Genomic DNA, 16370 nt, shown 5'->3' on the forward strand with positions numbered 1-16370 from the left:
AGATATGAATCAATTGCTAGAAGGAGGACATTGGAGAACAACAGAAGAGAGAGAGAGAGTGAGAGACAGAGAGGGCTGTGTAGAATCTATTTTATGTCAACAGGTCCCCTCCCTGGTCATGACGTCACGCTCGCCCTCCATCAGAGAGGCTCCATCTGGCCCTCGCTGCCTCGGCCAGCTCCCCACAGGGCCCCTCTGGAGCGCTGGGCACTCAGCTGACAAACAACAGAATGGACACTACCTGTTTACTTGGCTTCACGAAGATCCTCAAAACCATTAACGAAAGCTTTACAGCTGCATTATGAGCGTGTTCGTAGTGGAAGTAGAAGTCACAGGAAACGATCAACAGGATCTTTCCACTTTGGCATCATGTTCTATGAGTAACAGAAGAGGTGAAGGGGGAGTAATACATTTCTCTTGGGTTCCTAGCACAACATAAGCATTTGCCCACATTAACCACAGAAAGCAGTAGAAGAACACAAAGGCAGGTGAGCAATGTGATATTTATAGAAATAATCATTAAGTACTTACATGTCAAAACCCATCTTGGTAACACAGTTCAAATATGGACCATAAAAGGCCAACATTAGATAAACACCCAGGTAATCAGCAATATTGCATGGTATCAAGCATTCTAAAGACTGTACAAAAATATAGTTCTATGTTAATATTTTGGACAAATATTTGACTTTAACCAAGATGCAACTGAGAATGTGTCTTACAAAATCAATCATGGTAGAGACCAGCACAGTTGCTCAACTGAAAAAAAATCTTGGCACCATACATTCAAACATGTTGATATCTTATGACAGAGAAAATATTAGAAATAGTCTGATTTCCACAATTCACATCCCATGATTGAGATTTTTGAAATTAGCTCTTTGGCCGATCTACCCACATATTTGCAGAATGAGTCCAAAACAAAGAGATGATGCAAACAACGTTCCCACACAAACTCAAGAATACACCACAAGATCCATTTGCAGTGCACAGTACTGAGTATGATAGTTCTGCACATGTTCTGTGACACTGGCCTTATAGGCTAGCAGTCTACTTATCACAAATGTGATGGCAAGCATACAGCAGTGTTATTTGCCTCCAATAGGCTTATAAAAGAATGTTATTACTCATGATTCATAGACACAGTATGGTGCATTATTGCCATTAAGAACATGTAAGGCAAAATGAATCAGATTCCCACTGCTCTCCAACTCTGTCCGACTGACATCATTTGACGTAACTCGCGTTCAGTCGATTCTGCTTTAAAAAAGGTGAATCTATGGGTCTAAGTTACAGAAAAACAGTCACCTTCTAATATGTTTTCAACATAAAGACAGTGCCCCAACAATTACAACCAAGAGATGCAAAAACTATCCTACCAAGCTTGACTGATTGAACCTCAAACGTGTCCAACTAAGCAGTTTTGAATATGAATATAAATAGCACACTGTCTGACTGAAAATTTAAGCTATATCGGTATTGTACTGATATACATATGCCAGGAACACGCGCATTGCTAACCACAGCAATACAGAGTGTCATGCCACAACGGAATAGCATAATACTCTACCTAAATGCACTCTAGTGGAAACTTTGGAGAAAAAGCTGTAATATTCTTTGAGAACCAGGACTTTGTACATGCATGCATGGTCTCCCCTTTTCCATATCATTTATGAATGGTGCTATGCCATGCGCAGTTGCAGAAATGACGTTCACTGTCTGTGGTGCTGAAATATGCCTAAGGACTCATCCAGCAGGCACTATCCAGTGCTGGCAGCATTTCAAGCTTACAAGCGTGTCTCTCAGCCTGAGTTACTAGTTGTGAATATACAAATATTTCATAGGTATTGCCAGCATTGAAGTTAACATTCATGACCATCAGTTTTCGTTGGCAGCCTGGAAAGCCTGTAGGCATCTCAGTGCTAAAAGGCAACGGGCCAAAAAAGGATTCACGCTACATTTATTTTTGCTCCTTACACATATACTATTTACCATCTCACTTTGGATGGGCTGGTTCTTAATATTTAACTTGAAGCATCTGAAATACAGTCAAACGACATTACAAAAAACACTAAACACAAACTATACGTATTGGCACATTGTTACATGATTTAAAACTATTACACCCAAATATCGCAGACAGTGACTCCCACACACACATAGAATACAATATGCGGATCCATTTATGTGCTTTAAGATCTGCAGTTACTGCCGCGGGCTTAATTCGCCCTCAGGGAACATCACACGTCGCTCGGTGTCCTGGGCCGCAGGGTGAAGCTGTGCGGCATGCACCCGCAGCAGGCCACCCTCAGCGACCGCTGAATATCTGGGTTCCTGAAGGCATATATGATGGGGTTTATGATGGAGTTGCAAATGGCTGGGAGGGCGGTGGCGTAAGTGTAGACCGCCGGGTAGTGCGTGTCCGCCACCAGGGAGTACATAGCGAAGGGGACCCAGCAGAGTGCAAATGTGCCCAGGATGGCAGAGAGCGTGGACACCCCTTTGGTGGTGGAAGACGCGTGCGAGGTAGCCATGAACTGGTGCTGCACAGCGATCTGCTGCGCGTGCCGGAAGGCGATCTTGCAGATCTGGAGGTACAGCTGCAAGATGAGCGCGAAGATGAGCAGGAAGGAGACGGCCAGCGCGGCGGCGTTGTTCTTGTTCACTGGCCGGCAAACACTACAAGTGGCCTCGTCCCCCAGGCAGTTCCAGCCCAGTACAGGCAGTGAGCCCAGGGTGGCACTGATCAGCCACATCAGCACCAGTGTGACATAGGTGAAGGTCACTGTGCGCTCTGTGTGGTAGGTGAGCGCATTGTAGAGCGACAGGTAGCGGTCCACCGTGATGGCCAGCACGCTGAGTACAGAGGCGGAGAAGGCGGTGATGAGAAGGCCAGCCGACAGCAGCGTGACGAAGCCCGCGTTGATCAGGTACGTCACCACGAAGTTAAGGATGAGGCCCAGGCCGGCGAGCAGGTCAGCCAGCGCCAGGCTCCCGATAAGGGCAAACACGGGGGCACGGAGCGTGGGCGTGTAGACGATCAGGGCGATCACCACCGCATTCTCACATGACACCAGCGTGCCCGCGACACACAGTGCCACATCCCACGGGTTAACAGGGATGGGCCGCAGTTCCCAGGCTGGAGTGGGGGACGCGTTCCTGCCCTCCTGCCCGGCCGAGAGTGAGGAAGAGGTGTTCTGGAGAGAGTTACTCATTGCTGCGGCATGAGGATGAATCACTGCCAGGAGATAAAGAAGAGGAGCAGTGAGGAGGACCAACAGAGGGGGGAGGGGGGTCATGAAAGAGATGAGAGTGGAAAAAAAAACTCCCTACATCACACCTCCAACAGAGGCGTAGCCTTCAACGCAAACTCTTGTTAGCATTGCGACCCGTCTATATATAAATGGCACATGCTTTGTGCAGCACTGGTCTTGGATTATTTGCGTCCTAAATATAAAAGCATATGAACGGAAATCTGAAAGAAATCAACTAAAAATCCTGCAGCCATTTATAAGTGGGAACAGTCATAATTTATCGTAGTAAACTGAATAGATTCGTGCGAAGCGCTTAGGGATAAAGCGGCACACGCCTACGTGAATGGGGGTTAAAATGCTATTAATAGAAACGTTCCATTTTGGTCCACAGCCTCTTCCTCCTCCCTTGGAAAAAAAGAGGGCTAGTTGTTCATACAGAGATACGTTAAACCGTCTCCCTCCACTTTAAAATAAAAATTAGTTATTAATGCTCTTCCGAAATTAATGCGATGAAAAGACGGCCCGCCTAGTTTATTTGAATCGTTAAAAAATTAAGACATATGTTCAGACAAAAATTGCCACCAACCAGAAGGTCCGCGGGAGTCTCCATCTCTCTTCCTTCAAGTGAAGAAAAGATGGTCTCGTACAAGAAAGCACCGTGCATCATGTAGCAAGGTACTTTGGGGAGGAATTCGGAGAAGTGGCGGAGACGAACTCGTTTGGTTGCTTTTGTTTCTTCTCCCGTGTCATCAATTCGTCTTAGTTTCTTACCGGGGGCGCGATTAGCCTTGGGTTGTCATTCCACTAATAACATTGGCAATTCACAGACAGCGGCGTCTGGTTGTTTGTGTGCGATTGGTCCAGGGGATGAGTCTCACAACTGACGTCAAGCGCTCCCTTCATTCTTGGTTCGGGCTGTGATTCAGAGGCTGTGGTCGTCAGCAGCCTTGGAGAATTTGTACGGGGAGCTGAGAAAGACAACATTGCCTGGATTCCTTGAATAAAAAACGCTATGGAGACTACGTCTGCCCGAGTGGGCTGTTTTGGAATAGGCGCATACAGTTGTTTGTGACTATACTTGGAGCTCCTCTTATTACGATGGTGTAGGCCCACAGCCTTCTGAAGATTCTTGGATTAGATTAAAACATTGCAATACTAGCTTTAACTGTGTGATTACTAAAACGTTTTGCAACCGTAGAAACTTCATGAAGTTTGTACGGTTGCAAAACGTTTTAGTAATTACACAATTAAAGGTTGAGCGAAGCCTGTTTAGTCAAATGTATCACTAGAAAAGCATAACCTCAACCATCCTGGTGTAGGTTGTGCATCAAATTATTAATTATTATCAAGTCTTGAAATGTAAATGTCTTGCAAGTCGTGTTATATCTGTTAGTAATTGTAAGATTTGACATGTTAATTTAATATTACCCCCACCCCCCAATAAATATAATCAATCAAACAAACCAAAAGCTGAATAGATGCGATGGTCCATGTATTCTTTTGGCGTTTTAGACGGTAGATGGCGCGGCGCTGACCATGGTCCTGATTAGTTTACGCACACGGACACTACGTGGCAGCACTGTCTACAGAGCTAATTTGGCGATGTCATTACCGAGGACTTTGACTCTTGTTGACATTTCGCGCACGGGTTGACTTCAGCAAATGTAACTGACCAGTCAGTATTCTTCATCCAAATGATCCCGGCAATATGTCCTCAGACTTGATACAATTGTTCCGACCGAAGCATTGTCTGATGTCATGACCATAGAGAGGCTTTGGTTGGCCATCAGTAAATGAATTCACATCTGAGGGAGTTCAGTTAGGCTCATAATTTACATGGCTAATTGAATTAATTCAGCATTCATTACATTGACATTTAGCACCCAAAATGCCTGTTACTGAGTCGTTGTTTTGCATGAAACACGTTCTCACTCCTTATGCAGCCAAAGATTATTTTTGATTTAATCACGAAAGCCTTGAATGCAACACGCCCTTTCAAAATATTCTCACAATACTTTCCAAACGTGTAAATCTGAAAACTTGATATAAATTAAACATACATTAAATTACGTAATTTGTGCGTATACAAAGGTGTGTCTTATTTAATATTAATCCCAGTATCAGACGCCTCGGGCTCCATATGTACGTCTAACGTGAACACTTGCCTGGTCAGAATGACTGTCATCCCTTGTCTGTCAACTAAAAGTGTCGCCTTACAAGAAAACCTGTCCTCAAAATAAACCAGGGTTAGCAAGCGCTGTTGACTGCTTGAACAAACACAACGGAACGAAGGCGACTATTCTCATGAATGTCTTAACAACAATCGATATTAAAGGGCGAATTCTGATGAATGTGCATTCGCTCAATTTACTACAAGAGATCTAGCGTCTTTGTTCGACGTTGCACACTTCCCAACGAGGCGTTGCCGGTTTGACGCGTTTACCAAGCGGTTATGATGACATTTTGTGGTAAGATTACCTAGTTGTGCAACAATGTTCTTAACAAATTCACATTAATCCCTGTTAATTCTGTCTGAGTGTCATTGGGTTTGAGAAAAACGCTATATAAATGCGATTAATAATAATAATAATAATAATAATAATAATAATAATAATAATAATAATAATGTTAGAAACCCCACAATCGTTTGCGATTAAGCCTTATTTGGCTTCATTATAATCCAGTTATACGATTTAAATAAAACTAATCTCAGATAAAATGAGAGATTAATGGTTTAGATCTAAATACCCTCGAATTAAAGATGACATTCTGTACGTTAACTAAATGCTTCATGTTAAATACAGTGTACTGTAGTACAGAACTCATGTTAATGCTAATACATTTTAATGCTGAGTACAAATAAATAAAGCCACTATTTGCCTTTAGTGTCAAATGTATATATACGCACAAATGACATACTATATATAGTCCTCTACTGTATATAGGGGAATATTAAATTATACTTCAAGACAAAAAGTCTTTTAAAAGGATGAAGGTGGTAAAAATATTTCAGTGTGTGCTCCCAGAACATCACTCAATCAGAACATCCAATGGGATTTACAGTTGGAGATTGGAAATACCATGGAAGGCATTTGACACCTTGGTATTTAGGAATCTATTCTGGAATCTATTTATTCCTGTTTATGGGGCATCGTTAAGTTGTAGGGAAACATAAAGAGGAAACAATGTTTACACTATGTGTTCTTTGCCCTTTATAGGCTGCACCCATGCTGAGCACTCACCACATGATCAGCACAACTACAGATCCTCTCCCATGTTTATCAGTTGGTGATGAATGTTTTAGGAGGAAGGTTTCTTATGTCCACCTGCACTTCAGATGATAATTTATTTGGAAAGCTGTTGGTTTGGAACAGTTCCATTATCATGTCAAAAGTGCCAATGGTCAGACTTCCTTTTTTAGATGACATCCTGTTAGTTGACCTTCCACCTAATATGACATACCTGTGTTACTTCATTTGTCATTTTGATTTACTTGCTTCAGAGTTAATGTCCTTCTTCATGTGGTGACGCATGCATTACCTGACAAATATATATACAAATGGTAAGGCAAGACAAGTTTATTTGTGCAACATTTTGCATACACAGTGGCAATTAATAGGGCTTTATACAAACAGAGTAGAATTAAATAATATATCTTATTACAGTGTGCTCATTGTTCAGTGAGCACCACTGTAATGAGCACCACTGTAATAAGCTTTTATTTTATAAAGAGAGCTCATCGCTTTTCTATCTGACATGTGGCCAGATGCCCGTCATTATGTTTCTGATGCCCGGCAGTATATTCTGGATGTCAACTGTTTCTGGCTCCCTGCCGCACAAGCCACATCTGTAGTACACCCCAGGTCATGCTGGGTGGCATTTCGCATGGTGGGTGAACTTGGCCCACTCTAATCTGTATGCAAATATTTGTCTTGTGTTTCCTGTCAAGGAAAGCTTGAAGGCTTGCACTTCCCATTTTGCAGGGAGGGACTGTGTTTGTGGTTTGGGTGGTGACATTGTGAGGAGTGGTGTGAGTTTCAGTTATGGGCCCATGCTTATGGGACAGGGTGAAAGATGGGTTGTAACTGGGGTGACAGAGAGACAAGTGCACTCATAGGCGCACACACACACACACACACACACACACACACACACACACACACACACACACACACACACACACACACACACACACACACACAAATGAACGCATTCATGCATGCACGAACAGACACACTCTGTCAACTCAATTCAGCACTGTAGGTGTAAGTGTGTAAGCAAAACAACAAATATTTTAGTAATTTTTTAGGAACACAAAAAAAAAATCACATGAAGCTGTCTCAACAAGCAAACCATAACACAGTAGCTGCAGTCCTAAAACACCTCCTCAATTTGGGTCCAACTTGCAACTTTTATCTATTGCCTGCAAATCTAACTCTAAACCAATCAATAGACTTCTACTGGTCAACAGCCAACGTTATTCAGTCATATGGGCAATGCTCCATTCCATCTGGAGTGAATGACAGGTTTAGGGCTCATCCACACAAGTCCATATTACCCAGTCTTCAATCTTACTGAGGAATTATTTTCTGCCAGGAGAAAATATATGATCACCATCCCTATGACCAAAAGTCACTTTTAGAGACTATGATTGAGACATGTAGGTCACTGACATAATCAGACTGCCAGAGCAGGATCAGGATGCCTGCAAATGTTTCTTATTATATTCCCAGGGGAAAAAAAACTTCTCAGGGAAAATATTCTTTGAGATGTTGATGAACACAGGTGGCCCAATACCAGGGACAGGGTAGATCAGGCAGAGTAAAGCAAATGGCAAATCATAGTCTTGTATTTTCTATCATGTTACAATATTTTTAGCTTGATATTTTGTGTTTGAGTATTCACTTGTATTACAGTACTATATTGCATGAAGCCCAATAAAATGACTGTACTTACACCAAAGGTGTGTTTTCTCATTCTCGTGTTTCACTTTGTTGGACCATCTGTAACTGTAATTGTAGTAAGTCATGGTAGATTACAATAGGTGTCCTTTAGGATTGTACAGTAGTAAGAAATACCCAAAGTGCTTTAGAACCAAACACAAGTGGGATCTGCGTCTACACATGTAGTTAATTTTTTTGCTTGTGAATGCTTCAGGATTTCTGAAGGAATTACAGGAATTCTGTTGAACTGCTGCTTATTACTGTTTGAATGAGTTCTGTAGTTTTGCAGCATGTATTTATTGAGTTGATCGAAGAAGATCATTTCCAGAGAGGATGAGTAGTTTTGCAAGTTGTTTTAGTGTTTCACAGGTTATGCTGGTTCGTTAGAGAATGTGAGTAATTTTTTGACCAACATGGTTAACCGAGTGAGAAAAAACAGAATTCAACATGGATGGTGGTGTGCAGGGAAAGCGCAACCTCAACTGAATCTGTTGTTTCCAGTCTGGGTTAGTCATCTCTGCATAAGGCCATGATTATCATAAATTAGCTCATCTCATGGTATCTTTTAATGCTAATAAGCTATCATCCTTGAGAATCTCTGCCTTGGCTCCTGGGCTGACTACTGCTGACTGCAGATACGCCTCACTGAACATTCCCAGCTAAACTTTTTTGCCCTCCTATCAGATGGATGGCTTATGTAACTCTATTGTGTAATGCATCACGATAATACATTTCACACCCTACCGCCTCTCTGGTGAAGAAGTAGTGGTCAAAATTGCAGAACGGTGGTAAACACCTCTTTATTGGAACTGAATGGACTTGGTTTCATCTCTCTCTCTGTCTCCTTCTCTCTATGTCTATCTGTCTCTCTTTCTATCTGTCTCTCTTTCTTGCTTGGTACCTCTCCCTCTCTCTCTCTCTGTCTTTTCCCTTGTCTCCCATTCTCCCTCCCTCTGTCTCATCTCTCCTTGGTCCTTCTTTGTTTCATTAGTGGGGTGTTTTCTCAGTATCTCACGCTCCCACTTGCTTGTGATGGAACATCTGCGATGCATGAGGAACTTTTATTGCAGTCCAACACTAATGGCCCATTACACTGCACTATATTAAAGTCTGCACTGAACATGTAACATGTTATTGTGTTGCAAACTTATATATTAGATGTAGCTGTGCTAATCAAAGCTATGATTTACACCCTACACTTAAAAAATTGCCCAATTATTTTGAGTCATCTGTAATATTATGCAAACACTACCCCATTTGATAAGAATATTGGGTCATTAAAATAACTGTGCAAGCAGAATATACAAGGAGAATTTAGATGGCTATTAATTTAATGTAACCTAGCTCTCTTCTCACTGAAAGCACTGGATTTGGGCTTAAATGTAACATTGGTCCCTTGAGTTCAATTCTGTTGCTATGCATTTTGGCACAGTTGTCCTGAATAGCATGCACCTCAGTTGGTGCCACTCATATTTGAATGGTATGACTGAAACAGGTGAGCTTGCACAGAGGAGTCCGTATTCTGGTCTGATACATTGCTGTTTCTGACAAGAAGCACAGTGAATTTACGGTCTCTGAGGATTTTGTATTTATGTAATGTCTCTTCTCTCTCTCTCTCTCTCTCGCTCGCTCTCTCTCGCTCTCTCTCTTTCCTCACGAACTTGAACTCAGAGAGGAAGTGAGCAGCCCACTTCCTATCGTCATGGTAACAGCATGTGAATGCATTGGGCCATATCAGTAAGCCAGCAAGAGGCAGAGGCAGAGGCAGAGACAGAGACAGAGAGAAAAAGAGAGAGAGAGAGAGAGCGAGAGAGAGAGAGAGAGAGAGAGAGAGAGAGAGAGAGAGAAAGAGAGAGAGGCAGCAAGTGGAATCTGCATCAGAAAACACAGCTCAGTTTCCAGAGCCATCTCAAAGGTAGGTAACGGGAGGACAGGGGCTCAGAAGAGGGGGTTCAGGCTTTTGCTAATTTCCAAATCTTGGGAGACATTTCCCTCATCACACTAAATGTCTAGGTGATGTCATGCATGTCATGCATATGCTGTTTACAACAATCTTGCTCATTTTGGGCAGGTGACCCCTGAATGACAATTCAACTTGTGGCTTTCGTTCTCTGGTTGTTCTTCATATATGCTTATGTAATGAGAATCACTGTCGGTATGTTTTGGGGTCGTGCCGTTGCTGCCTTTCCTTATGCACTGTTGTTTCTGTTCAGATATAATATCTTAGAATCATATGTGTTGCAGACATTGGCATGGTTGAAGTATCTGTTCTGTTGTCATTTAAAATGCTCTGTATGTTCATGCTGTAATTCTGTAATCCAGTAGCATCATCTATTTTACTGGATGCACAAGTAAATACATTTGAGTAAAAATATTTGTGAGCTGTTGTCATTGTTGTTATTATTCTAGCAGTAGCAGAGTTTCATGAATTTAATTATTGCTTGTTTCATGTATTCAGACTCTAATGGGCTTGGGTCTTTTCATAAAATATTTGCATCCACAGATTTTGATCTGCAAAATGCAATAATTGACAAGTACAAAGAGACGCAGTATATGAATGTTCACGGGTGAACATACATGTTCACGTTTTCATTCCTAATGCATGGTTTTGAACAAAGCCTTGCTCCAGTTTGGGGGTCATTTTTGCAAAATACAGATATCAACATTCATTCTGCTTGGATGTAGCAAAAACATTTAGTCAACAGAACTAGCAAGTGTCCCCAACACATCCTTATGTCATAGCTCACTGCAACATCTACAGGGATGCTGGTGTATTGGCTGATGCACTTGGTTTAGATGTATTTGTTGTAGATCTACTCTTTATTTATTTACCTCATAGAGTTTGCAATATGAAATGTTATACAATTACAGTTTCATTGGTATCATTTAATAAACTTTCAAGCAATTAGGTTTAGAACCTATTTTGTATTGTGTATAGTATTATTATTGGGGGTAACACAGGTATTGTCTTTGTCCTTGCTATATGGAATTGAGGTTGTGTGATTTAACCTAAATGATGTTGGAGAGTTAGATGCCAGCTAAAGTGTGTAGGGGGTAACCTCTGGGTCTGTGATATGTCTGTAATCTTCCTTGTGATGAGGTGTTTTGTCTGTTTGAGACAGTACTACAGGTGTTATGTAGTTGAGATTATGTGTATGAATGGGAGCAATAATGCAAGATTCCCAAACCACAGTAAAAATACTTTAGTAACAGAGCCATGGGGATCCAGAAATTCAAAATGTCAACATATTTTTTCCTATCACAATGGTTAGGACAGATGTGGGGGTGTAATTCAGATGCATTTATCAAAAGTATCAAAAGGTAATTTTGGCCCAGATATGATTCAAGAGTTCTGACACCCCATTGTTTCTCTTAATGTGAACTCATCGAGCCAATTGTTAAGGGATATATTATCCCTTATATAATGAACTGAGCTTCTACATGAAACTTTGGAGTAGTTTTTGTTTTTGTCCTTTATGATTCTGCAATATTCCTCTCGCTATCTGGCTTTTGGTACTATACACAATATGAACATCCACAATTCACATAGAGCACTACAGAGTCTCTAGTTCTATAAGCAGAGATTGTATAGCTGCAGTTGAGATTCCTTTTGGTTCTGCTCTCGCGCTGTGTATGGATGAACAGGTAACTGTTGCCATGGTGAACACCCACTCGTGGGCCAAACAAAGATGCAGATAGGCTGATATTTTCTCACTTGTTTCCTTTTTTTATTCTCCCTCTCTTTGTCTCAAAATGACTGAAAAAATGATCTCATCCCTTGGTTCTTCAAGCACCAATTACACTCTGGCACTTAAGGTTTCAATAGCTCAGATTAAACGTTTGCCTTATTTGTATTACATCATACTTCTCTGAAATGAGCAATTCTTTTTATTGCTGCAGGTTGTGCATTTCTCCCAGTGCACTGAAGAGTAATTCCAAGGTAATGATGGGATGCTTCTGCATTCAATAAAGATTTGGTTTTGAGACAAATCCCTAAGACGTGCCCTTACATAGCTTCTTCAGTGTCCTGTATAAATATGGAGAACACAGCCCTGTTTTGTCCAACGCAGACTTGGAAAGGTCCAAACGTTTCAACTTTTTCATCAGAATGGGATGACTCCTTGAACTCGTACCTTTCAGCACCTGATGTGATCAAGCCTCCTCCGCAGTTCCAAGATCCAGAGGAGCCGCATCAGCAGTCCCCGCCAACTGGCTCTGCTGTCATTAGGAGGAGGGATAAAGAACGGGCTGGGAAAGGCACCACAGAGAAGGAACGCCGAAGCAGGCCTTCCAGTGCTGTTGAACCCCACAGACGATCACTGTCCCTGTCCACGGCCCTCACCGCCAACCCAGCTGTGACGCGGCGACGGTGTGAAAGCTACGCCCTGTCATATCCCAGCAGCAGCTCGGAGGACAGTGGCAGTGACAGCACGTCCACGAGAAGAGGCGATCACCTTCCCGATGCGGTGCCTCGGTCCAGGGCGCGGAGCATAGTACTGAAAAAGGCCAAGAAGAAACCAGCCCCGCCTCTGCGCACGGTGTCACTGCACAGGCTGGCAAGTTTGAAACCAGAGCGTAGAACACAGAGTCTCTACATCCCCAATGACGATCAGAATGTTATGCTCCTTCCAGACCTTATCCCCATACCTAAGGCCGAAGCTGGCGATTCTAAGCTGTCCACTCTCCCTGTTGAAGCATCAGCAAAGGTGCCAGTGAGTCAGGCCATCTCCACTCACAGACCACTCAAAGAGCTCAGGTCTAGTGAACCATGCAAGAATACTTCAGGCTTCTCTGGAGGAACCCCTGTGAAAGAAGCCACAACAGTTTCTTGCAACTCAGACTGCAACAACTCCCCATCGTCCTCTCGCTCTTCTCCATCTCAGCCCTCCATCACCTCCCCTACCAAACCACCTGGGTCTGCCTCCCCATCTAGTGGTTACTCAAGCCAGTGTGATACACCCACTCAGCCAATCTCGATTATAACAGGATCATCACCACTGGGTTGCAGGATGCGCCCTAAACCTTCCAGTGCTGGACAGCGGGGAAGAAACTGTAGGTCAAGACTATCTCTGCAGTTACCCATGGTGCAATCAACTATCTCTAATCCAGAACCATCCCCTGCCCAGCCGAAAGTGAACCGGCGCTACTCAGATGCCTCAAGACCTAAGCAAAGGCTGAGCAACAGCATGATGATTATGCCTGTAGTGACTCAAGAAGACCTGAACAATGTGCGCTTGCGTTCAATCAGCAGCTCAGACCTGGACAATGCAGCAGGCACCATCTCCGGTGTCATTGAGGAAGAGAACGAAAGGGATGGAAGCTCTGAGAATGCTCAATTGAGTCCAAAATCGAAACCCCCTGTAGCACCAAAGCCACCTGTGTCCAAACGACTTCCTGGTGCAGTGGCAAGGTCCAATTTGGGCACGACTTCTGGAGTGGATCATCAAGGGCCCACTACCAGTGGACAGGATATCATTTATTCAACAGTTAATAAAGTTAAGTCCAATGCTGTTTCCCCATCTCCATCTAAGGCCAGTATTGACAATGTGCATCAAGAAGTACAGCTGCATGCTGACTGTCAGTCAGAGCACATGAAGGAAACCAGTCGACCACAGTCTTTATGCAGTACAGGGGACTCAAATGTACATGCCTTCAACACTGCAACTGATTCCAACCCAAGTAAAGCACAGAAGAAGAGACAAGCACCAGGTCCCCCAGTTGCAAAGAGACCTGATATGGTCTACTTACCTTATGATAGCACATCTGCACTGGAGAATTTGGATAAGCATGCCCAGTCAGCCTCTGATTACTCCAAGCCCAGAAGCTCTCAAAAGGAATACCATGTCACGGTCTATGGGCTCATTCCTTCTTATGCACATAGCAGTGAAAGAGAACAACCAGACATACCTGGTAAGAGATATGCAGTAGTGAAATGGCTTTGGAATACATAGCTCTGTTAGCATCTATTTTTGAGGTCTTAGATAGCTACCTTAAAATCAAAGACATCTCATTTATTTTTCTCCAACAGAGGATGAAACATATGAAGAGGGCCAGGGGGGTGAAGAGGATGAGGTTTTTCTTAACAAGAATGCATCTCACACAACAGAGGACTTGTTCACCATAATTCACAGGTAAGTCAGTAAGTTCATAAAACAATTATGCTTCTGCAGTGATTTGCAATTTGTAATTTTCCTATTATATTTTTCCATTTGCAGGTCTAAGAGGAAACTCTTAGGTCACAAAGACTCATCTGATAGCAAGCAGGGTGACTTAGGCTCTCAGACGCTTGGCGGTGTTTCCAAGGCTAGTTCACAGAATGACAACTTCATGGCTCTTCTGAGGAGGACAAGAAGTGCCAAGGCTAGTTCGGGGAGTCGAATCTCAGCCACAGAGCTTCTAAGGAGCTCAAAGCCTTCCACTCCTGGGCCTGCTGATCTGACGAATTACAAAAACTATTACATGATGCAGTCACATGGTCCTTAAAGCCAGTATCTTTGGGTCTGTTGTCTATTGATGTTGTTTGGCCTATAATCACACTGACACAGTATTTCTTGCTTAAGCTTGTGAACAATCAGCATGTAAATATCAGTTGTTTCAAGTATATAATTCTAACATTGTTTTAACTTTGAAATTGTTCTATCTTTTTGGTAACTTCAGCATCAGATAAATTTAAAAAAGTAATTGAAGATTTATATTCTGCAAATTGCAAAAAATAAGTTTATATGTATATATGAACATACCAAGAGTTGATTTTACCTTGTCTAAATGTTAGTTATATTGTATGTTATAGTATAAAAAGTACTTGTCTTGGGCCCTTGTCTTGGGCCTGCCTTGAGTAGACATTTTGTCAAACAGCGTAACAATGCTGTGTATAATGACTGTTTCCAGAACATGCTGTAGATTTGCACATATACTAGTACTCAAGTATTTAAAAAGTATTCAAAGTATTATATCCATATGTGACTATTGGTTGTCTTTGACAAAATGCATGTAACACAGAAAATTAGGCGTTATAATGAACTGAATATAACAATAATGATAATAAAATAGATCCAGTTCTTAGCTCTTGTTAACGTGTTAGATATGACATCAAGCAACACAGTATAGCTATTCACTGCCAAAGTAACATGCTCTAACAACTAACATAAAGACCGTGGTCATAGGGATTATGGGAGAATCTTACAAGAATAAAGGGGGGGAATTAATATAAGGTCACTCAGACTAAATCTGCATTGCTGCCATACAACTGATAAAACTTGACTGAAGGGATTACATGCATGACAACCCACGAAAGCACTTTAATACACTGCTTTTTTATTTTGAAGCTAGTGTTTTTTAAACATTTTTTTGTTCATTTACATTTAAAAGCTTAGGGTTATACAGACATGTGTTTTGTGTTTTGGAAGATCTTTCATGGAGGGAAAGTGAAATATGTAGAATTTAACTTGAATATAGAAGCACTATACAGTTCTTCCTTTACCTCATTTGACATGGTAAGTGCATCTGACCAACATAAAATATTTATGGAATAATATAAATAGAACACTCTAGCAAGATCATAGCAAACAGGACATAGGGTTGGATAGTCTAAAAGTTGTATATGGTTCAAGGAGAAACCATATAATTGTAACTAAGAGACTCTACCAACACCAAAGAAGAATTCTACAAATAAACTATTGTAAATGAGATATACATTCGCAGCAATGTCAAATCCTTACATGTTCATTTTTACTCATCCACATACAATTGACATTCAGTTATTAGTGAATGAGCACTTCTCTTTCTCCATATGGAGTGGCATACAAGTTAATATATGTTAATTTGTATACCACTCATACTGTAAAAGTAATACTTGTTCTTAATTCTACATGCATATTTTATCATATAAGTAATTACACAAAGTACAATTCTAAGAAAACAGTCATCATATAATAAACCAACTTATTCAAATTACTATGTAAGCACTACAACAGAAGGTGCATTTGTCGACAATATACATTTGCCTATGATGTGTGGAAGTATGTGATCATCTAAATCAGATAAACTGAAATCTAGAGGAGATGAATCATGGATCTGAGCTGCTGCATTGGCAGCAGATTTATGAAATTAAGATAATGAAATTAAAAGATTAAAGTTCTTAAAATGCTGCACAATAGCATTGATTTTATGAAAC

General features: G+C 41.6%; 2 protein-coding genes across 3 annotated transcripts; one reads left to right on the top strand and one right to left on the bottom strand.

The window, feature by feature from the left end:
• Window positions 1-486: 486 nt before the first annotated feature.
• gpr185a (G protein-coupled receptor 185 a) lies at window positions 487-5639 on the bottom strand. Of its 2 annotated transcripts, XM_027018489.3 has the most exons (3): window positions 4719-5639; window positions 3841-4222; window positions 487-3238 (listed from the first exon to the last, which is right to left on the bottom strand). In XM_027018489.3, exon 3 carries the CDS (start codon window positions 3213-3215, stop codon window positions 2241-2243), a length of 975 nt encoding a protein of 324 aa, XP_026874290.1. In that variant the 5' UTR covers window positions 3216-3238; window positions 3841-4222; window positions 4719-5639; the 3' UTR covers window positions 487-2240. The 2 variants fall into 2 exon arrangements, with proteins under 2 accessions (XP_026874290.1, XP_035382709.1); XM_035526816.2 differs by having other exon boundaries at window positions 3841-5639.
• Window positions 5640-9948: 4309 nt separating this feature from the next.
• si:ch73-362m14.2 (NHS-like protein 2) lies at window positions 9949-15775 on the top strand. The gene is made up of 4 exons (XM_081720185.1): window positions 9949-10112; window positions 12098-14107; window positions 14226-14328; window positions 14413-15775. The coding sequence occupies exons 2-4, from the start codon at window positions 12235-12237 to the stop codon at window positions 14678-14680; spliced, it is 2244 nt and encodes a 747-aa protein (XP_081576311.1). The 5' UTR covers window positions 9949-10112; window positions 12098-12234; the 3' UTR covers window positions 14681-15775.
• The last annotated feature ends 595 nt before the right edge of the window (window positions 15776-16370 follow it).

The sequence above is a fragment of the Electrophorus electricus genome, chromosome 8 (genome assembly GCF_041902795.1).
Source record: "Electrophorus electricus isolate QZ-2024a chromosome 8, ASM4190279v1, whole genome shotgun sequence".
NCBI lineage: Eukaryota > Metazoa > Chordata > Actinopteri > Gymnotiformes > Gymnotidae > Electrophorus > Electrophorus electricus.